Source organism: Manis pentadactyla, chromosome 10, assembly GCF_030020395.1.
Source record: "Manis pentadactyla isolate mManPen7 chromosome 10, mManPen7.hap1, whole genome shotgun sequence".
In the NCBI taxonomy this organism is placed as follows: domain Eukaryota; kingdom Metazoa; phylum Chordata; class Mammalia; order Pholidota; family Manidae; genus Manis; species Manis pentadactyla.
Window position 1 is genome coordinate 76,010,246 of NC_080028.1, and position 23,478 is coordinate 76,033,723.

The 23,478-nt window shown below is 43.3% G+C and overlaps 1 protein-coding gene across 4 annotated transcripts in view; it reads left to right on the forward strand.

Annotated features, from left to right (window-relative positions):
• LOC118928117 (acyl-coenzyme A synthetase ACSM1, mitochondrial-like) overlaps nucleotides 1-10,388 on the forward strand; it is a 43,576-nt gene extending 33,188 nt beyond the window's left edge. For all 4 annotated transcript variants that reach the window (XM_057486999.1, XM_057487001.1, XM_057487000.1 and 1 more), the window contains 7 exons: nucleotides 1,760-1,877; nucleotides 3,321-3,401; nucleotides 3,905-4,006; nucleotides 6,270-6,397; nucleotides 7,448-7,547; nucleotides 8,395-8,514; nucleotides 10,044-10,388. In XM_057486999.1, coding sequence (XP_057342982.1) covers nucleotides 1,760-1,877; nucleotides 3,321-3,401; nucleotides 3,905-4,006; nucleotides 6,270-6,397; nucleotides 7,448-7,547; nucleotides 8,395-8,514; nucleotides 10,044-10,130 — 736 coding nt within the window. In that variant the 3' untranslated portion in view covers nucleotides 10,131-10,388. The remainder of the gene's footprint in view (nucleotides 1-1,759; nucleotides 1,878-3,320; nucleotides 3,402-3,904; nucleotides 4,007-6,269; nucleotides 6,398-7,447; nucleotides 7,548-8,394; nucleotides 8,515-10,043) is intronic.
• Nucleotides 10,389-23,478: the final 13,090 nt, after the last annotated feature.

The window sequence follows — 23,478 nt, forward strand, 5'->3', positions numbered from 1 at the left end:
CAACATTGTATTTCCAAGATGTATGTATTTTGCTACATATTGCTATAGTTCATTTTCACTGCTGTACAGTATATCCCATTTTATGAAAGCACCACATTTTTTATCAGTTCTGCTCTTAAGGCACATTTAGGTAATTTGCATTTTGGGGTTATTGGTGATTAATGCTGCACTGAATTCCTGTACATGTAAGAAAATAAGCATGCATTATACTACATGTACAAAAATACATGTAGTGTTTCTCTGTGAAAGGAATTGGTAGGTCACATTGCCACTGCATCCTGCCACCCTATTTTCCAAAGTATTGAGCCAGTTTATGCCACACTGGCAGGGCGGGAGAATGCCCATTGTCTGCAGCCCTGGCTATATGTGTTGTTGTCAGAGTTTTTAATTTTTGTCAGTCTGATGGATGCAAAGTCTTATCTCACTATAGTTTTATTTTTGCCTTCCCCTGTGTTTGCAGGTTAGTTTTTAGCTAAACTGAAATCTACTCTTTGAAACTTACAGATATTTATGTATCTTTGAGAGACTCTGAGATTGAAATGGCTATTTCAAAAATCAGAGCTAACACATGTTAGACCTAGCAGTTAAAATACCCAGGAGCTCAGTGCCTGCCCTTCCTAAGCTAACTCTGAAATGCAACTTGACTTTATCCATGAAGCTTCTGTCCGGCTGGCTTTCCATCTGTACATCAAAGCTCTAATTACAGCCATGTTTGCAATATTCCTCAGGTGAGGACTGTTGTCCAAATCCAGTAAAAATCCAAGCAGAGAATAGCTAATGACTCTATCAGAGATTCCATCCACTTTATTTACTTTGGAAAAGTGCCAGAAAAAGGAGGAAGATGCCCTCAATGAAACCAGCCCTCCTGGCCACTACCCCTACCCCTGTATGTGCGGGAGAGGGTGATGGAGGGGCAGGGGAACCAGGGGTCTGCTGCCTCCCTCACTCTCAAGAACTGGCCCAGCTGAGCCCTGCACCAGCTGGTATTCAGACCTCAGCCACTTCTCCCTATTTCCTTCAGGAATTCCATTATTATTTTGTGTTTGCTTTTACTTAGAGAAATGTTATTTATGGAAAATTTCATGGGGGAAATGGAGGGAAGGATTTACAGCACACAGCACACCCAGTACATAAGGTCCTTGCTACAAATGCTTATAGCAGACTTTTCTGTTCTCTCTGAAATTCCTTCTCATGGGCCTATAACCTGTGACCCTCTTCCTCCTTTTCCTTATACTCAGTACAGTCATCCTCAATGACCTGAGCAACTGATTCTCAATCCCTAACTTGCACTCTTCACTCAAAAATACAAATTCAAAATATAAACAAAAGCACTTCAGTTCATCTAACCCCTCTCTCCACGGAAGGCATGTCCAGGGGGATCTTATCCCTCACTCCCCTTATGGTTTATGTAAATATCCCTCTTGGCCACTTAGAATGCCCCCTAAGGCAAGATCTGGTCAACACATCCTTACCCTCCTGTTATAACCATGCCCAAATTTAATCTGAATCTCCCTGATTTAACCCATTACCATCACCACCACTACCCACCCCCTGCTAGAGAACCTAACAGGCACTGCCAGGAAGCAGAACTTGGGTCTTAACCACCAGTGAATTGCCCAGAAGGTGAGCCAGAAAGGGAAGCAGAAGGACAGATGGTGCAGATGACAAGGCTGTGAGCCCATAACACCCCGGGCCTGAGGAAGGGCATGCAAGGCCTGACCTGAGGCTCTGCTGCCCCCTGGCCTGCCCTCACCCTCAGGTTCCCTGCCCTGGAGCACTGCTGTACCGGTGGGGAAGCCCTGCTGCCTGAGGAACAAGAGCAATGGAAAAGGCAGACAGGCCTTCTGCTCCACGAGGCCTATGGACAGACAGAAACGGTAGGTAGACGGTTCCTTCTGGGCCAATCAGGACATGCTCAGCCCCAGGCCCAGCAGGTGAGCCGCTTCATGCCATGCATGTGCAGAGGCCCACTGGGCTCCCAGCATGGCTTGAGGCCAGTGCGAGGCTCTGGAGTTCTAGGCTGATCTGCCCCAAATCAATTTTCAGAAAGACCATTCGCAGCTCAGACAAAAACTTTAAAAGGAGTCTAAGGACATGGTGCCACCATCCCTGTGATCTCAGTCAAGGGCACCCAGGATGGTGGTGGGATAGAAGGTTCTCTCCAGCAACATGAAGGCCATCACCCCAAGTCCTGCCCAGTTCATTGTCCCTTCCCACGGCAGTAGCCACAGGGGGCCACTAGGACCTGGCCTCAGAAGATGGTTTCTGGCTGTTCATGAGGACAGCACGCAGGTTGGATTGTGGGACACTAGCAGGAGGGGAGCAGGGAGCAGATACTTTCTGTATACACACACACACACACACACACACAGATTGTGATCCTAAAGGTGTCACAGAACAGCCATGTGGCAGGGCACACAGAATAACATGCATGTTTTGAACTATGAAACCTTGATTAGTGGTAGTGTGGACTTCTAAACACATGCTCAACCCAGTTTGGAAGCTGAGCAGAGCCACTTTGTAGGCAGTGGATGACTGCCATCACAGGAGCTGTAGCAAAATGTGTAGTTTAGTTCTCATCCACATACTTGTCTGATACGTCTTTGTTAAAATAAATAAATAATCAGTTTATTGGTCTGCTTCCAGGCTTGAAAGATGTTAAGACTCCAGGCCTGTCTCTGAGTGGCTGGACCAGGAGGACCGTGGGATGAGAACTATATACTGCATACCAGTCCATTTGCATGAACTTTTTTCAATGAGAAAAGCCTTCCTTAGGCCCGATTGGTGCTTTATTTCTCAAAGTACTTTCACACTGGTTCATCTGTGCAACATCTTAGCCACATAGCAGAGGGGAGGACACTTTCTTTTCCAGGAGCTCAGGGCCCAGTTCAAATGACCGATCTGAATAATCTCAACACATTCCCACATAGTTGAGGCAGGATTCCCACAGCTATTCCTCAGCCCCGAGTAAATGTTTGTTAGTTGAACTCATGGCCTTCCCCTGACAAACAGACACATGCCTGGCATGCAGTGGGCACTGAGCACCCCACAGTGCCAGGCTCACTCCTTTGCTGCTTTTTCAGCCCCTCCCACTGGCCTCTGCAGCCCCAGCAGCTCGCACAGGCCCAGCCACGCCCCTTCAGTGAATGTCTGCTGAGCACGGTTGGGTCGATGCCTTGAGTCTAGAAGCCCAGGATTCTAGCTCCCCCAGGAGGACTCATTGAGCTGCATCAGATGGATCTGTGGGCGAGGATGCGTGTATGACTCCTGCTGCTTTCTGGTCAGCTTGGCCAGCCCAGCTCTCTTTCTTTTGTGAACAGGGAATAACCTGTGGCAATTTCCGAGGAATGAAGCTCAAGCCGGGTTCCCTGGGGAAAAGCATCCCACCCTATGACGTCCAGGTCTGGTCCTAAAGGCACTGACAGGGAGCAGTTAAGTGGTCAGCTGGGATGGGACCCCTGTGTGACACCAAGTGACAACCGGCTGTGTTCCCCTGCCCTGGTTGTCACCCTACCACCTCTCCTCCTGGTTTCCCTCTGATTTCCTCGGGAGGTTTCAGTTGCTGTGTCCTGGGTGTGGTGCAGCTCAGCGAGACAGCCAGAGGCCTCACACACAATGGGCAGGAAAGTAGCACCTGAAGGGGACCTTGGCAGCTATCGCCACCAGCTGGTGCTTTTAGTTTTTCCTGATCATGTTTCCTAGCCGAGGACACATTCGCCATGTGTATGTGTCCACGGGTTTCACCATTTCCTGATTTCCAAGACTTCTGACAGTTTGTTTCTACTGACAGGCCCCCTCTCTTAATTGTCCCCACCTGTGTCACAAGACTAAGTCAGGCACTGTTTGGGTGGGGCGGGGTGGTTGGGGTCACCCTGAGGTGGGATTCACAGGCCTCTTGCTCCAGATCATCGACGAGAAGGGCAACATCCTGCCACCCAACACGGAAGGCAACATTGGCATCAGGATCAAGCCCGCGAGGCCCATAGGCCTCTTCATGTGCTATGAGGTGAGGGCACCCCATCTGTTCCCTTCCGGGCCCCAGGAATCCCAGCAGGGTGCTGTGTAAGCAAAGAGGGAGTGGGCTCACCTCTGCATCCTGGGACTTCACATCTCCCTTTATTCGGTCCAACACATGAAGCCTTTTTAAATAATATCAAACAAAGCTTAGAGTGTGTCTCCATAACCCTTCCTGTCTTAACAGACTGATTTATGAGATAGAAAAGAGCCTGGCTTCAGAACCTCCAAAGCTGGGTTCCAACCATCTCCTGTGGTTAAGAATGCAGGCTTAGACTGGGTTCAGATCCTACCATATCACTTACCAACAGGATGTGAACAAATTTATTCACCTTGCTGAGCCTCCTGGGGGCACCATTATTCCCACTTTATGGAAAAGGAAACTGTAAATTGGAAGCATTGTGTCTTTCCAATGTCAAATAAATGCCAAGCCCAAGATTCAAACCCATGTTTTTGGGCCCCAAACTCTAAATGAGAAATCCAGGGGTTATGGAAAACTGTAATAAACTAAAAGGAAACCTGAAACCCTTGATCAGACAAATCCTAACCCACCCAGGCTACTAGTGGTCACTAAGAGGCAATTCTCAAGTTCCAAGTCTGGCCATGGAAGGATGGACAGATCCTGAAGTTGATATCAGATTCCATCTCCTTAATCCAAAGCAGCAGCCACTTGAGGTGATCTTGCCCTTCTTCTGTGGCCTCAAAGGGGCACCACACCTCTTGTGATACTACTGACCAAAAACAAAGATGCAGCTTTAGCCTTAATCCTCAGTAGAGCAGTTTTAATCTTGGATAAGAGAAAATAAACACAAAGTAACATGTATTTGGATCACAGGTACTAACCCTGCCTGCACATTAGAATCCTCTGAGCAGATTGTTTAAAAAGTATTAATGCTGGGATCCAACCACAGAGATTCTGGTTAAACTGAACTGCAGTGGTCCAGAGAAATGACTTTTTTTGTTGTTCAAGACATATTTAATTTTGCATTAAATTAGGGCCAGCACCTATTTATCCCATTCCATGTGCCCTCGTGACAATACGTTGTCACTCCTCCATTGAGATTTGCTTGCTTTTTTCTTTTTATTGAGGTAAAAAATATGTATCATAAAATCAACCCTTTTTGACACTTTGAACACACAATTCAGTGGCATTGAGAAAATTCACAATATTGTGCAACCTCTATGCTTGTGCAGAGAATTTTCACCACCCCAAACAGAAACTTTGCTCCCATTGAACAATATTCCCCAGCCCCCAGCAAGTGGGGACCTGGGGCTTACCCATAACATGAGATGCTGTTCAACAATAAATGGGATCAAAGTGCTGATGAACACAATAACCTGCACAAATCTCCAGGGAATTATACTGCAACAGTTTTTAAAAAGCTAGTCCCAAAGGTTAACCAACAAGGTGCCATTTATGTAATATTCTTAAAATGACAATATAAAAATGAGTGTGGAAGAGTCACTTCCAAGGATTAGGGATGTGGAGGGAAGAGGGTGAGGGAAGAGGAGGCAGGTGGGTGTAGATATCACAGTGCAACATGAGAAATCCTTGTGATGATGACAGGGTTCTGTGTCCCGACTGTGGTGATGGATACATGAACCCACACATGTGATCAAACTGCATAGGACTAAATGCACTCCACACACACAGATGAGTACAGGTGAAAAATGGGGAACAGCTGAGTGAGACTGATGGATGGTAGCAATGTCAGTATCCTGGTTCTGATATCCAACTATATAGTTTTGCAAGATGCCACCATTGGGGGAAATTGGGAAATGGTATCTCTGTGTTATTTCTTATGACTGCATGTGAATATAAAATTATCTTAAAATTAAAGTTTACTTAAAAAATTTAGCTTTCTGTGAGGATTAGACACAGTAACATTTTTGGATTAAAATTCATTCAACAAACTTTTATTGACACCTCCCATCTGTCCAGGCACTGTGTGAATGCTGAGCTTAGAGCAGTGCATTAAATTAACAGGGCTCTATGCTGGAGTGGAAAATTTATTCTACTGCGGTGCCACCCAAAAGTGAGTTGTCATTTTTTTTTTTTGTCCTTAAAACTGGCTTAATATTCTCTACTAATTGACTAGGAGCATGGATAGAAATTAGACTCAGAGAGATTGCAAAACTAGCCTAGATGCCAGGTAGAGTCAGCAGCAGTATTTGGACCCAGATCTGAGCTCCAGGTGTGGTTCATTGTCTATAAATTCATTGCCTTCAACAAAGGGGTGCTGATCTCTTTGCAGGATAACCCAGAGAAGACAGCCGGAGTGGAATGTGGGGACTTTTACAACAGTGGGGACAGAGCAACGATGGATGCAGAGGGCTACATCTGGTTCATGGGGAGGAATGACGATGTCATCAATGCCTCTGGGTAGGTGTGGCTGACCCTGAGCCAGGAGGTATCACCTTCCATGGGATCCCTGATGGGACCTAGCTTGCCCAGACACTCTTCCATGCATGGTGATGGGACCCTCAGCCTAACTCTGAACAGAACCATGTCTGTGGGGCCATGGCTTAGGGGTATCTGTGCAAACTGCCTCCAGAAGAATCCATCAAACGAAAGTTCCAGAAGGTCTGGAAGGAACCATAATTAGACATCATGCAATTAAGGGGATCTAGAAGGACGACTTTACTTTGGTCCCTGTTAGTTGAGGGAACTTATTCTGTATTTGTGTTCCTTGTATGGGACACAACAGGTCACAGAAATAAATAAATAAATCCTACTAATCTTTTTAGGGTACTTACTATGTGAAAGCCATCTCTGCATTGCTTTATAGAACCCACCTCTCAATGCCAGTAGGTAAACAAGATTATGCCCATTTTACAGATGAGGAAACTGAGTCACTGACCAGTGGAGAAAGTTGTCTAAAGTTTGAGATAGTACAGGTTGTAGCCCAGAGCTGAGCCATGGTAGTCTGGCTCTGAGTCCATTCTCTCTAATCCTCATGTGACTTAGAAAGAACAATGATGACTCATTACATTAGAGAAACAAGTGTTTTTGGATACATGTCAGTGAAATTGAGTTTGCTATCATTTTTAATTTCTAAAAGAAAGGCTGATATAGTGGGGAGTAAGATGCAGAATCTGGATGAATGTCTATGATAAAGTTTGGGGCCTCCAAGAGGTCTCATGCTGAGGGACCTGGGAGCCATGCCTTAGAGCACTGGGAGGACCAAGCCCTCGCCATCCTGCCTCCCAGGGACAGGGAGGTGAGCAGTTCTGGGGAGCATCTGAGACTGGCGTTTCTTGGCATGAGTGCCCAGGTCTTCTCGTAGATCCCACTACAGTGTTTGCACGGCATGTGACAGTTGCTCTCGGTGGAAAGGGAAGAGGTGACCCTTTAAAAATGAGATGTGAAGGCCTGTGTAACCCCAGACCTGGCATTCACTCAGAGACCAAGAAAAGCCCATTGGTCTTCCAGGTACCGCATTGGGCCGGCAGAAGTGGAGAACGCCCTGGCCGAGCACCCGGCGGTGGCCGAATCAGCTGTGGTGAGCAGCCCGGACCCGATTCGAGTGGAGGTGAGGAAGAGAATGCGGAGGTCACCATCTCCGCGGGTGGGCGCTGGGAAGGCAGGTGCGGTGGAACCTTCCAGGCCATATCTTCCCAGCCTTAGGCCACCTGTGGAGGGAGGGCACAGTCGGTATGTGCACTTACAGTGCATGGCCACCAGGGGTCCGTGGCCTCATCTGTGACTGAAAACGAAGATTACAAATGACAGTCCGTGATGAACCCTTACTGTGTGCTAGCTCATTCACCCCTCTCACAACAGCTGAATGAATTAAGGACCCATACCCTTTTTACACATAAGTAACAGAGCCTAAAGGGGTTAAATAACTTGCCCAGGTCACAGGGCTGGAAGAAGAGTGGGAATCTAAGCCATCTGGTTCCAGAGCGTGCATTCACTGATTCAGCAGGTGTTTGTTGAGCACCCACTGTGTACAAGGCCCTGTGCAGTTAAATTGGGGGCATAAACAGTAATGTAAAAATAGTCAATTACCAGCACTCATTAAATGCCTTCACAACTCTACCTACAATAATCATAAACGTGGCAATGATGATGATAGGAATAAAAGTACACTTAAACTAGCTTCATATTTGCTATGTATTATCTCATGGAATCTTGACATAAGCCCACTGGCTAATGAACCTTGCTGTTCCCATCTCACAGAGAAGGAAATTGAGGTTACGTGATTTTCCAAAGCAAAGAGAGGAAATTGGAAGTCCTGGGATTTGAACCTGGTCCTGTCCTTTTCCAAAGGCTCAACTGTCTACTTGTTTTTCCATTCATGTAATAACCATTTACTTTTTAATCTATACAACTGGTTGCCACTCACCCTGAGCCTCCACTCTGGTTCTGCACTGCAGGTGGTGAAGGCATTTGTTGTCCTGACCCCCAACTTCCTGTCCTGTGACAAGGACCAGCTGACCAAGGAGCTGCAGCAACACGTGAAGTCGGTGACAGCCCCGTACAAGTACCCGAGGAAGGTGAGTGATGGATGGTCCCTCTGAGTGGTTCCAGAGGCCCCCTTCCCAGAGTCTCACTGGGTGGCCAGGGTGAAGCTCAAGTGGCCAAGAGAACCAGAATTTTTCTCTGCAGAAGCAGGAATATGGCTTACTGGTGCAGGAGAAACAACCTACTTAGTCAGATAGAACCTCTCTCCTATGTCAGAAACCCACAAAGGAACCCATGGCTGGCACGTTAACTTAAAGAAAAATGTCATATGAGTGCCTAGAAGTATCAATAAGGTTATTTATAATCTTTCAAATTTAAAAAAAGAAATTCAAATCAACTTCCAAACTTTTAAAGAACATTATTTGTAGTAAGAAATACATTCTATATGGCAATTCAGTATATATATATATATATATATATATATATATATATATACATACATACACACACACACATATATAGATATATACATCCATATATATGTGTGTATATATACTGTGTATAATTATATGCACATAACAAATAAAATTTAATAAAATGATACCCTAAAAACATGCAATATGTTGATATTAGTCTACATTTGTTTTAAATGCCTTGTGTAATCTATGAAAATGTCCAATAGAGAAATGATTAAATTATTAATGAAATTTAATATTATGTTACAACTTGAAATGCTGATCTCTTATTTTTAACATAGAAATATTGCAACAATGTCTTATTAAGAGAAAAAAAGACTATAAAAATATACATTATAATATCCTATTAGTTTAAAAACACAATTTGAAAGGGCACATAAAGCCAAAAAGTTAATATTTATTTCTTTTGTAATAATACTTTGCTAATGCTTTACAATCCATAAATATTACAAAGCTATATAGCTAACATTTATTGAACATTTACTATGTGTGCCAGGCCCTGAGCTCAATGCTTTATATGCATTATTACTTCATTTACTTCTCTCCACAACCTGAGATGGCATGACCATCCCATTTTACAGTGAACAAATTAAGACCCAGAGTCTCTAAGTAAATTGCCTGAGATTAGAGTTAATAAAAGGCAAAGCTGGAACTCAAACATGCATGTATCTGACAACAGAGTTTATGCTTCTAATGTTAGGCTCTGCCTCATAGAGAATAGAACACAGGACATGTATCAGATAGGATGGGCTGGATATTACTGTGGGTAACAAACAGTCCCAATGTCTTAACAGCTAATCATAAGGGAAGTTCCTCGTTCATACCACATGTCCTCCATGGTTCTCCTGGGGCCAGGATAAAGAGGCAGCCACCATGTGGGTAGCTGCCAGGTGCTATATGAAGTGGACAAAGAGGGTGGCCAGTCTCAATGGTTTCCAGTCCTTCTGTTAGAGGCGGCACACTTCACACATGGTCACAGGGCAGCATCCACGTTTAGGGCGTGAAGTTGACACTCACATTCTTGGTGGACCTCATTAAGGCTATCACGTGGAGCTAGGTTTTCAGGGGTCCATGCAGAGGAAAGGAGGAGGGTGGGGCATTGGTAGGAAATGTCAATCAGGAGGGGTTTCCTTTCCCTCAATCAGGTGGAGTTTGTCCCAGAGCTGCCCAAAACCGTCACTGGCAAGATAAGAAGAAGTGAACTTCGAAGAAAGGAGTTTGCTCAGAAGTAATCTGCTATAAGCTCAGAAACCACTGTGATCTTGGGAAGAAAAAAAAAAGCCTGGGGGCTCAGTTTCCCCACTAAGATGAGGATGGGGATGTGGAGGGCTGGTGGGAAATACCATCAGGAATGCCAACATTGCAACATTTTTGTTCTTTCAAATTAATGTCAGTCCTTCTCCTTCCTCCAAGTCCCCTGTTCCTTTCATATTGCCCAAGTGAAACCCTCAGAATGCAGCTGGGGTAATAAAATAGTGACATCAGCATCAGCATCAGCAGTGACCCTGTATTGTGCATTTATTCTGTGAATGAAACTGTGCTAAGTGCAGTCCCTCATAATGCTCCCCAATCAGCACCATGGAAAACCCAGGGCCTAATTCTCCCTCCTGGTTTCAGAGACCCTCGGTGACCCCTTGTTTCCATTTAATGACCAGAATAAAGAGGTCTGGAAAGGGACACTCCATGTTGGCCCAGGTGTCCACCCCACCTGGCCTGCCCATGCCCCACAGGAAGGTGAGGCCAGGGTAAGGATGACTGTGGAGTCTGGGGAAGGAGGTTGGGGATGGCCAGTTCAGCCTGGTGGCTATACTTGTCTGCCAGACCATGCCTCACCTGCCACCCTGCCACCCACTGATGTGCTCACTCTGCTCCCAGCCTGGAGCAGTGTATGTGAGTTGAGGAGTCTGCCCTGTGTGTATATGTATTTCTGTAAGGTAAGATGCTTCACTGTTCAGATCTCATCCCTACAGATGTTTTGTTTGCAGACATTGCTGAGCAGAGCGGGTAAAGATCTCCCATTCTGCTTGTGTTCAGACCCTTTTTGTGTTTCCATCATTTGCTTTATCTGTTTGGCAGCCAAAATGGACTATGTGGATCCGTGAGAGAGAGAGAAAGGAGGGAGCTGATCTGGGAACTACCAGAAATCACAAGGAACGGGGAGATTCAAGAGGGGACTTCTCCTGGGCTGGCACGTGATGGGGGTGAGAGGTGGGAGCTCTCCTTTGGAGAATGGGTCACAAGGGGTCCATTGTGAAGGACAAGGGATGAAGGCAGGGGTAGAGAGGGAGTACAAAGCGTTCCGGTTGCTAAGGCAGCGTCCTACAGGAGAAGGCTCAGAGGAAGACAGACTATCATTTCCTCCAACAGCTCCTGAGCGTCCCCCCTACCTGTTGCTTGTGTCCTGCCCAACCCATTGACTTACTTACCTACTGGCCTACTAACCTACTGATCTAACAAATTCACTGACCTCTCTGATCCCTTCTTAGTCCCCTCTCAGCCTGAGTCTGTCCTCTCCCACCCACACAGACCCCTGACTTTTCCCACCCTATCCCCCTTCCTGCCACACACCTTCCCTGCCCCCACACCCTATTCCCCCTCCCATTCCCCACCCCCCGGCCCCCAGGGCCCCGGAGAGGTCCCAGACATGCAGGCGCGGACACTGCTCTTCTGGCTCCTCCTGCTCGGGTGTCTCAGTCACTCAAAAAGAAATGCGAGTAAACACTGGACATCAGTTTTTCTTCCTTTTGGGGGGCTCTTTCACACTGGTTGAGGAACACCTTTTTCCTGGGGTCACTGAATGTGAACCCAGTCTGTCCAGTAGTCTGAGGACCTTGGAGCAGGTTTCTTGACCAGCCTGATGGGCTCTGGCTATGGCTGTCCATATCCATTGCTGGGTCCTGGGGGCACTCCTTGGTCCAGAAAGAGTGGAGGGATGGTCCAAAGGGATGGAAGTCTGAAGAGTAACTTTGTGTATACTAAAAGCCACTGAGTTGTAAGTCTTAAATGGGGGATTTGTATGCTCACTTGCTCTATTTTCTATCAATAAAGTTTTCAGTAAAGGTCTCTTATTATTAAGAGTCATGGGGCTTAGACTAGCTCCAGAAGCCTTGTGCAAGACCCTCCTTCAACCTATGCAAGTTTAGGGTCCATCTCATGTGTAGTTTGTTTTCCTAGAACACTGTCTTATGAAGTTTGGTGGCCCCAGGAACACTGGTTTGCTTTTCCTTCCCACTGCCACCCTTGCTGATGGCTGCTGACTGTCAGAACCTCACCTTTATTGACCCAATGAATTTAATCTTGGTTGGAGTTAACCACTGATATCAGCACCCAGACATTTGCCAAGTGCAACACAAGTACCCGTGACGGGAGGTCTTGTCAGTTAGCAACAAGATGGTCTGTCTTTTCTGTGCATTTGATCCACAGGTTGACCACTGTGTTGAGAGCTACTGCCCCCTTTTAGACAGTGGCTACTCAATGTATAGTTTCCATGAGCACACATTTTGCTGACCTTAGCTGTGAGGGCTGAGGATGAAAATGTTGTTTTCAGAGACTACTTTCTAGAGAAGTTTTACTTGCACAATACAAAAGCACAGTTAACAGCTTAGTATGAATTACACTGGTGTTTATTTCATCCTAAAATACTTATAAATGTACTTTTTGTAATATATGTCTGGGTGACTATATGTTCCAGAAAGTTTTTATTTGTATTATACATTAATTTTCATGGTTGCTGTTGATGTAGGCCTATTACTATGAAATATGAATGTGAATTTTTAAGGGCTGAATTGGAATTGGGCAAACCTCAATTCTCATAATCGTAATAATAAGATTACTTTATTACCCAAATCTCTATGTACTTCAGAAATCTGTGCTCTGGTTCAGAATAAAAATGAACATTGAAAGACAATCTTATTGGTTCTAGAATCCTGGGCTAAAGAATAATCTGAAATTGATTTTATTGGGACAATCATCTCAGTATTATACTAGCAGCTGCCCATCTCTCTCAGTTATGTCCATATCAATAAACATCTTTTTAGTATCTCCTTGGTATCTTTAACACACATTTTGGTTATTTTTTTCCCCACTCTTCCATAAATTTTGACTCTGGGGTTAGTTAATTTAATTTGCATTTGCTTAGTAATTAGCTGTTCTACTTTCTTTACTATGGTTTTATGACCTCTGGTGACAGCTATTAAACCTTAGGAACACTTCCATATATAGCAGTCCCTCCAAAATAGACTGTAGAGATGGTTTGTGGGAGGTAAATTCTCTCAGCTTTTGCTTATCTGGAAGTTGTTTAATTCCTCCTTCAAATTTAAATGATAATCTTGCCACATAAAGTAATCTTGGTTCCAGCCCTTCTGCTTCATTGCATTAAATACATCATGCCACTCCCTTCTGGCATGTAAGGTTTATGCTGAGAAGTCTGATGTTAGCCCGATGGGCTTTCCTTTGTATGTGATCTTATTTCTCTCTCTGGCTGCTTTTAATAGTCTGTCTTTATCTTTGATCTTTATCATTTTAATTACTATATGTCTTGGTGTTGTCCTCCTTGGGTCCCTTCTGTTGGGAAATCTGTGCACCTCCATGGCCTAAGAGACTATCTCCTTCCCCAGATTGGGGAAGTTTTCAACAATTACCTCCTCAAAGACACTTTCTATACCTTTCTCTCTCTCTTCTTCTTCTGGTATCCCTATAATGTGAATATTGTTCCATTTGGATTGGTCACACAGTTCTGTCAATATTCTTTCATTCTTAGAGATCCTTTTTTCTCTCTGTGCCTCAGCTTCTTTGTATTCCTCTTCTCTAGTTTCTATTTCATTTATTGTCCCCTCCACCATATCCAACCTGCCTTTAATACCCTCCGTTGTGTTCTTCAATGACTGGATCTCCGACCAGAATTCATTCCTGAGTTCTTGGATGTCTTTCCGTACCTCCATTAGCATGTTAATGATTTTTATTTTGAGCTCCCTTTCAGGAAGAGTCACGAGGTCCATGTCATCAAAATCTTTCTCAGGGGTTGTATTAATAATTTTACTCTGGACCAGGTTCCTTTGGCATTTCATATTTGTATATGGCGCCCTCTAGTGCCCAGAAGCTCTACTCTCTGGAGCTGCTCAGCCCCTGAAGCAATGTCAGGGGTCACAGGGGAGTAGTATTGGTGCCTGGGGGTAAGAAAGAGTCCTGCTTCCCGGCTGCCATGCCTGCTTCCATTGCCTGAACCAGTGGGCCAAGCACACAGGTATAAGCTTCTGTCCCAGAGCAGCCAGATATGGATCCCTGCTTTCCACAAGCAGCTAGAATCCCAGTCTCCCCAGGAACTCTGCCTGTCCCAGCTTTCCAACCCCATAATCACGAGAGTATGATGAAAGCACGATGAAATGTAGGTTTGTGCTCCCAGAGCAGATCTCTGGAGCCAGGTATTCAGCAGTCCCAGGCTTCCACTCACTCCCTGCTCAGTTGCTCTTCCTCCTGCCAGTGAGCTGGGGTGGGGGAGGGGCTCGGGTCCCGCAGAGCCACAGCTTTGTACGTTACCCTGTTCCATGAGGTCTGCTCTTTTCTCCAGGTGTGTGCAGTCTGGTGCAGTCCTCTTTCCTGTTGCTCTCTCAGGGTTAGTTGTATTAATTATATTTTCATATTATATGCAGTTTTAGGAGGAAGCCTCTGTCTCACCTCTCACGCCACCATCTTTAATTCTATCTCTTCATATATTTTGGATGAATTTTTAGAAATATTGAAAAGACATTTACCTATGTACTTCATGAGTTTACAATGGAAGACATAGGCTTCCCATCCATCGTAAGTTTGCACTGACACATTTTTTCCATTTTAAGTTGGATTATGATTGCAAACTTAGGTTCTGTTAAATGTATTTTAAAATACACTTTTTGGAGAGGATTAAAGATGGCGGTGCGAGACATGAGACAGAGGCTTCCTCCTAAAACAGCATTTAATATGAAAATATAATTAATACAACTAATCCTGAAAGAGAAACAGGAAAGAGGGCTGTGCCAGACTGCATACACCTAGAGAAAAGAGAGGACCTCACAGAACAGGGTAATGTACCAAAGCTGTGGCCAGGCAGAACCCAAGCCCTCTCCCACCCCAGTTCACTGGTGGGAGGAAGAGAAATGGAGGGGGAGGGAGAGGAGGCCTGGGACTGCTGAATACCTAATTCCAGAGATTTGCTCTAGGAGCACAAACCTACATTTCTTGGTGCTGCATTGTACTCTAGTGATTAGGGGGTTGGAAAGCCAAGACAAGCGGAATTTCTGAAGAGACTGAGATTCCAGCTGCTTGTGGAAAGCAGGGATCCATATGCAGCTGCTCTGGTACAAAAGGAAGACAGGCAGTCTGAGAGACATCCTAATAAGGAAGCCCTTACCAAGAGGGCTGCTAAAGGGGCAAGGATCGCGCAGAGCTTACTGCTCAGAAGAAAAGACAGGTAGACAAAATTGTCTGGGTGCACTCTGCCCAGCAGGTTGGGAGCTTTCATGATATTCAGGTGCTCCAGCTCCCTGGCTGGCTACACAGCTTCAAGGCCCCCCTCCGTGATATGCAGCCTACTGTGCCTTTCTCCCAGCCAGCCCCACCTGGCTCACAAACCGGCAAACCCTACCCTGGTGTTAGGCCAGCCAGAGGGAAGATCTGTCTACAGCAACAACAAACTCAAAGCACAGAGGCTTATACCTGTGTGCCCTGCCCACTGGTTCAAGCAGTGGAGACAGGCATAGCAGCTGGGAAGCAAGAAACAGCTCTTTCCTCCCCCCAGGCACCAATACCACTCCCCTGCAACCCCCGACATTGCTTCAGGGGATGAGTAGCTCCAGAGAATAGAGCTTCTGGACACTAGATGGCGCCAAAGGAACCTGGTTCAAAGTAAAATTATTAATAGAAATCCTGAGAAATATTTAAATGACATGGACCTCATGAATCTTCCTGAAAGAGAGTTCAAAATAAAATTCATTAACAGGCTCATGGAGGTATGGAAAGATATTCAAGAACTCAGGAATAAACTCTGGTCGGAGATCCAATCATTAAAGAGCACAATTGAGAGTATTAAAAACAGATTAGATACAGTGGAGGAGACAATAAATCAAATAGAATCTAGAGAAGAGGAATACAAAGAAGCTGAGGAACAGAGAGAAAAAAGGATCTTTAAGAATGAAAGAATATTGACAGAATTGTGTAACCAATACAAATGGAACACTATATGCATTATAAGGGTACCAGAAGAAGAGAGAGAAAAAGGGATAGAAAGTGTCTTTGAGGAGGTAATTGTTGAAAACTTCCCCAATCTGGGGAAGGAGATATTCTCTCAGGCCATGGAGATCCACAGATCTCCCAACCCAAAAGACCCAAGGAAGACAACACCAAGACATACAGTGATTAAATTGGCAAGGATCAAGGATAAGGACAGACTATTAAAAGCAGCCAGAGAGAGAAACAAGATCACATACAAAGGTATTCCCATCAGGCGGTCATCAGACTTCTCAGCAGAAACCTTACATGCCAGAAGGGAGTGGCATGATGTATTTAATGCAATGAAACAGAAGGGCATCAAACCAAGATAACTTTATCTGAAAAGATTATCATTTAAATTTGAAGGAGGGATTAAACAATTTCCAGATAAACAAAGGCTGAGAGAATTTACCTCCCACAAACCATCTCTACAGTGTATTTTGGAGGGACTGTTATAGATGGAAGTGTTTCTAAGGTTTAATAGCTATCACCACAGGTAATAAAAACACATTAAAGAAAGTAGAACAGCTAATTACTAAGCAAATGCAAAACCAAATTAACTATCCCCAAAGTCAATCAAGGGATAGACAAAGAGTATACAATATGATACCTAATATAGAAAGAATGGAGGAGGAAGAAATGAGGGGGGAAAAAAAAGAACTTTTAGATTGTGTTTGTAATAGCATATTGAGTTAAGTTAGACTCTTAGATAGTAAGGAAGTTAACCTTGAATTTTTGGTGACTATGAATCTAAAGCTTGCAATGGTAATAAGTACATATGTATCAATAATCACCCTAAATGTAAATGGACTGAATGCACCAATAAAAAGATATAGAGTCATGGAATGGATAAAAAAACAAGACCCATCTATATTCTGCCTACAAGAGATGCACTTTAAACCCAAAGACATACACAGACTAAAAGTGAAGGGATGGAAAAAGATGCAACTAATAGGGAGAAAAAAGGAGGAGTTGCAGTACTTGTATCAGACAAAATAGACTTCAAAACAAAGAAAGTCACAAGAGACAAAGAAAGACAGTACATAATGATAAAAGGGTCAATCAAATAAGAAGATATAACTGTTATAAATATCTATGCTCCCAACACAGGAGCACATACATATGTGAAACAAATACTGACATAATTAAAGGGGGAAATAGAATGCAGTGCATTAATTCTATGAGATGTCAACACACCACTCACTCCAAAGAACAGATCAACCAGACAGAAAATAAGTAAGGAGACAGAGGCACTGAATAACACATTAGCACACATGGACCTAAAAAGCATGTACAGAACTCTACACCCAAAAGAAGCAGAAAACACATTCTTCTCAAGTGCACATGGAACATTTTCAGGAATAGATCATATACTAGGCCACAAAAAGAGCCTCAGTAAATTAAAAAAGATTGAAATTGTACCGACCAGTTTCTCAGACCACAAAGGAATGAAACTAGAAGTAAATTACACAAAGAAAATAAAAAATCCCACAAACACATGGAGGCTTCACAACATGCTCCTAAATAACCAATGGATGAAGACCAAATAAAAACAGAGATCAAGCAAAATATGGAGACAAATGACAACAATAATTCAACACTGCAAAATCAGTGGGACACAGTGAAGGCCATGTTGAGAGGAAAGTATATTGCAATACAGGCCTACATCAGGAAAGAAGAACAATCCCATATGAGCAATCTAAACTCACAATTAATGACACTAGAAAAAGAAGAACAAAGGACTCCCAAAGTCAGTAGAAGGAGGGACATAATAAGGATTAGAGCAGAAATAAATAAACTTAAGAAGAATGAAACAACAGAAAGAATCAATGAAAGCAGGAGCTTGTTCTTTGAAAAAATAAACAAAATAGATAAATCCCTAGCCAGACTTATCAATTAAAAAAGAGAGTCTACACACATAAACAGAATCAGAAATGAGAAAGGAAAAACCACTACGGACACCACAGAAATACAAAGAATTATTAGAGAATACTATGAAAAACCATATGCTAACAAACTGGACAACTTTCTAGAAAAATACAATGAGCCAAGGCTGACTGAGAAAGAAAAAGAAAACCTGAATGGATCAATTACCAGCAACAAAATTGAACTGGTAATCAAAAACCTACTTAAGAACAAAACACCTGGACCAGATGGCTTCACCACTGAATTTTATCAAACATTTAGTGAAGACCTAATACCCATCCTCCTTAAAGTTTTCCAAAGAGTAGAAGAAGAGGAAATACTTCCAAACTCATTCTATGAGGCCAGCATCACTCTAATACCAAAACCAGGCAAAGACACCACAAAAAGAGAAAATTACAGCTCAATATCTCTGATGAACATAGATACAAAAATATTCAACAAAAAATTAGCAAACCAAATTTAAAAATACATCAAAAAGATCATCAATCATGATCAAGTAGGATTTATTCCAGGGATGCAAGGATGGTACAACATTCAAAAATCCATCAATATCATCCACCACATAAACAAAAAAGGACAAAAACCACATGATCATATCCATAGATGCTGAAAGAGCATTCGACAAAATTCAACATCCATTCATGATAAAAACTCTCAACAAAATGACATAGAGGGCAAGCACCCCAACATAATAAAGGCCATATATGACAAACCCACAGCCAACATCATACTTAACAGGCTGAAAGCTTCTCCTTTAAGATTGGGAACAAGACAAGGATGCCCACTCTCCCCACTTCTATTCAACATAGTACTGGAGGTCCTAGCCACAGCAATCAGACAACACAAAGAAATAAAGGGCATCCAGATTGGCAAGGAAGAAGTTAAACTGTCCCTGTTTGCAGATGACATGACATTGTACATAAAAAACCCTAAAGAATCCACTCCAAAACTATTAGAGCTAATATCTGAATTCAGCAAAGTTGAAGGATACAAAATTAACACACAGAAATCTGTGGCATTCCTATACACTAACAATGAACTAGCAGAGAGAGAAATCAGGAAAACAATTCCATTCACAGTTGCATCAAAAAGAATTAAATACCTAGGAATAAACCTAACCAAGGAAGTGAAAGACCTATATGCCAAAAACTGCAAGACACTCATGAGAGAAATCACAGAAGATACCAATAAATGGAAACACATCCAGTGCTCATGGATAGGAAGAATTAATATTGTCAAAATGGCCATCCTGCCTAAACCAATCTACAGATTCAATGCAATTCCTACCAAAATAGCAACAGCATTCTTCAATGAACTAGAGAAAGTCATCCTAAAATTCATATGGAACCACAAAAGACCCCAAAGCAATCCTGAGAAGGAAGAATAAAGCTGGGGGGATTATGCTCCCCAACTTCAAGTTCTACTACAAAGCCACAGTAATCAAGACAATTTGATACTGGCATAAGAAGAGACCCATAGACCAATGGAACAGACTAGAGAGCCCTGATATAAACCCAACCATATATGGTCAATTAATATATGATAAAGGAGCCATGGACATACAATGGGGAAATGACAGCCTCTTCAACAGCTGGTGTTAGCAAAACTGGAAAAATACATGCAAGAGAATGAAACTGGATTATTGTTTAACCCCATACACAAAAGTAAACACAAAATGGATCAAAGACCTGAATGTAAGTCATGAAACCATAAAACTCTTATAAGACAACATAGGCAAAAATATCCTGGATATAAGCATGAGCAACTTCTTCCTGAATGCATCTCCTTGGGCAAGGGAAATAAAATAAAAAATGAACTCATGGGACTACATCAAACTAAAGAGTTTCTGTACAGCAAAGGACACCATCAACAGAACAAAAATGCATCCTACAGTATGGGAGAATATATTTGTAAAGAACATATCTGACAAGTGGTTAACATCCAAAACATATAAACAATTCACATACCTCAACACCCAAAATGCAGATAACCATATTAAAAAATGGACAGAGAATATGAACAGACACTTCTCCAAAGAAGAAATTCAGATAGCCAGCAGGCACATGCAAAGATGCTCCACATCATTAATTATCATGACAATGCACATTAAAACTGCAATGAGATCATCTCACACCAGTTAGGATAGCCAACATAGAAAAGACTAGGAACAACAAATGCTGGTGAGGACGCAGAGAAAGGGGAACCCTCCTACACTGTTGGTGGGAATGTAAACTAGGTCAACCATTGTGGAAATCAATATGGAGGTTCCTCAAAAAACTAAAAATAGAAATACCATTTGACCCAGGAATTCCACTCCTAGGAATTTACTCAAATAATAAAATTTCTGAGTTTCAAAAAGACATATACACAACTAATAGAAATAAATGCTGGCAAGGATGCAGAGAAAGGTGAACCCTCCTACACTGCTGGTGGGAATGTAAGCTAGTTCAACCATTGTGGAAAGCAATATGGAGGTTCCTCAAAAAAACTAAAAACGGAAATACCATTTGTCCTGGGAATCCCATTCCTTGGAATTTACCAAAAGAATACAAGTTCTCAGATTCAAAAAAACATATGCACCCCTATGTCTATCACAGCACTATTTACAATAACCAAGATATGGAAGCAACCTAAGTGTCCATCAGTAAATGAATGGATAAAGAAGATGTGGTACATATACACAATGGAGTACTCTTCAGCCATAGGAAAGAAACAAATCTTACTATTTGCAACAACATGGATGAAGCTGGAGAATATTATGCTCAGTGAAATAAGCCAGGTGGAGAAAGACAAGTGCCAAATGACTTCCCTCATTTGTGGGGTGTAACAATGAAGCAAAACTGAAGGAACAAAACAGTAGCAGACTCACAGACTCCAAGAAGGGACTAGCAGTTACCAAAGGGCAGGGGTGGGGAAGGGCAAAGGGGACTGTGGGGAACCATGATTGGTGCATATGGTGTGCGTGGGGTCACTGGGAAAATATTGTAGATCAGAGAAGACAAATAGGGACTCTGTGGCATCTTACTACACTGATGGACAGTGACTGCAATGGGGTATGGGGGGTACTCAATAATAAGGGTGAATGTAATATCCACAGTTTTTCTTGTGAAACCTTCATAAGGGTGTATATCAATGATACCTTAATTTAAAAAAACTTATGTAACCAGGAATAAGCAATATAGCAGTATAAGAAGTGTAGCTTTGTGCAGAATAAAGCAGCCTCTTTAATCACCCTCCATAACGTCTCCCACTGCCTTCTTTGTTCTTCGTGTTGCCCCAAAACCTCAAATGCAAAAAAAGTACTTACAGTACAAACCAAAATAAGACTGTCCTACCAAGGAAAAATCAAGTGATATGGTATCAAAATAACTTGTCAATATCTTAATTTCCTCACAGAAGCAAGCTAAACATTTTTGAAAGGAAGACAGCATGATCCAAATTCTCTAAAATTTGCCACTTATTATGCCACTTATTACCACTTATTATGCCAACATAAAAAAAGCACTAGAGAAAGGAGGAGCCAAGATGGCAGCATGAGTAGAGTGGAAGAAATCTCCTCCCAAAACCATATATATTTTTGAAAATACAACAAATACAACTATTCCTAAAAGAGAGACCAGAAGATATAGCACAACAGCCAGGATACATCTACATCTGCGAGAACCCATAACCTCACAAAGGGGGTAAGATACAAGCTGTGGCCCGGCAGAACCCGAGCACGCCCCCAAACCCAGGTCCCGGTGGGAGGAGAGGAGTTCGAGTGGGGAGGGAGAGGGAGCCCAGGACTGCTAAATACCCAGCCCTAGCCATCCGCACCAGGAGCACAGACACACAGTGCGTGCTGTGCTGGATATTAGGGAAACAGAAGAGCAAAATCTGCAAATGGGTCCCCACAGCCGGCTCCCCTGGGACAAAAGAAAAGTGAGTGCTCTTTGAAAGTCTTAAAGGTACAGGGGCCTCACAGCTGGATGGAAGCATCCTGGCACACTGAGTGCAGCAGCTGGGAATCCCGGGGAACTCTGGGTTCCCTAACCCCCTGGGCGGCAGTGCAGCTCTAAGTCCCCTCCTGGTGATAAACAGCCTCCTACCCTTTCCCCGTCTGGTGCAGCTCCACCATAGCAGAGCAGCACCCTGAGGCCGGCCATGACCACAGCAGCGACGCAGAGCTCCACAGCGGCCCGGGCAAGAATCAGACACCCTATTTGTGCGCAGCTTCCCAGCACAAGGAGCTAGGGGTCGCCATTCTCACATGAGAGGAAGGCCACAAACTAGCAAGAAGGGATGTTCTCCAGGCTGACACATGTGCCAACTCCCCACAACTACCTCTATCATCATGAAAAGGCAGAAGAATTTGATCCACACCAGACTAACAGAGGTAACCCCTGAGAAGGAGCTTGGGGCGACAGACCTAACCAGTCTTCCTGAAAAAGAATTCAAAACAAAGGTCATAACCATGCTCATGAGCTGCAGAGAAAAATGCAAGAGCTAAAAGACAAAGTAGGGAGGGAGACTACAGAAATAAAACAATCTCTGAAAGGACTTAAAAGCAGAATGGATGAGACGCAAGAGGCTGTTAATGGAATAGAAGTCAGAGAATAGGAATGCAGAGAAGCGGATACAGAGAGAGATTAAAGGATCTCCAGAAATGAGACAATATTAAGAGAACTGTGTGAACAAACCAAAAGGAACAATATCCACATCATAGGGGTACCAGAAGAGGAGAGAGAAAAGGGATAGAAAGTGTATTTGAAGAAATAATTGCTGAAAACGTCCCAAAACTGGGGGAGGAAATAGTCATTCAGACCACGGAAGCACGCAGAATTCCCAACACAAGGGACCCAAGGAGGATAACACCAATTCAAATAATAATTATTTAATAATAATTAAAATGGCAAAGATCAAGACCAAGGACAGAGTTTTAAAGGCAGCTAGAGAGAGGAAAAAGGTCATCTACAAAGGAAAACCCATCAGGCTATCATCAGACTTCTCAACAGAAACCTTACAGGCCATAAGAGAATGGTATGATATATTTAATGCAATGAAACAGAAGGGCCTTGAACCAAGAATACTGTATCCAGCATGATTATCATTTAAATATGAAGGATGGATTAAACAATACCCAGACAAGCAAAAGTTGAGGGAATTTGCCTCCCACAAACCACCTCTAAGGGTATTTTAGAGGGACTGCTCTAGATGGGAGCATTCCTAAGGCTAAACAGATGTCACTAGAGAAAAAAAAATCACAGCAAAGAAAGTTGACCAAACAAATACTAACTAAAGGCAAAAAATAAAATCAACTACCCACAAAAGCAGGCAAAGGAAACACAAAAGAGCACAGAATTAAACACCCAACATATAAAGAATGGAGGAGGAGGAATAAGAAGGGAGAGAGATAAAGAATCATCAGACTGT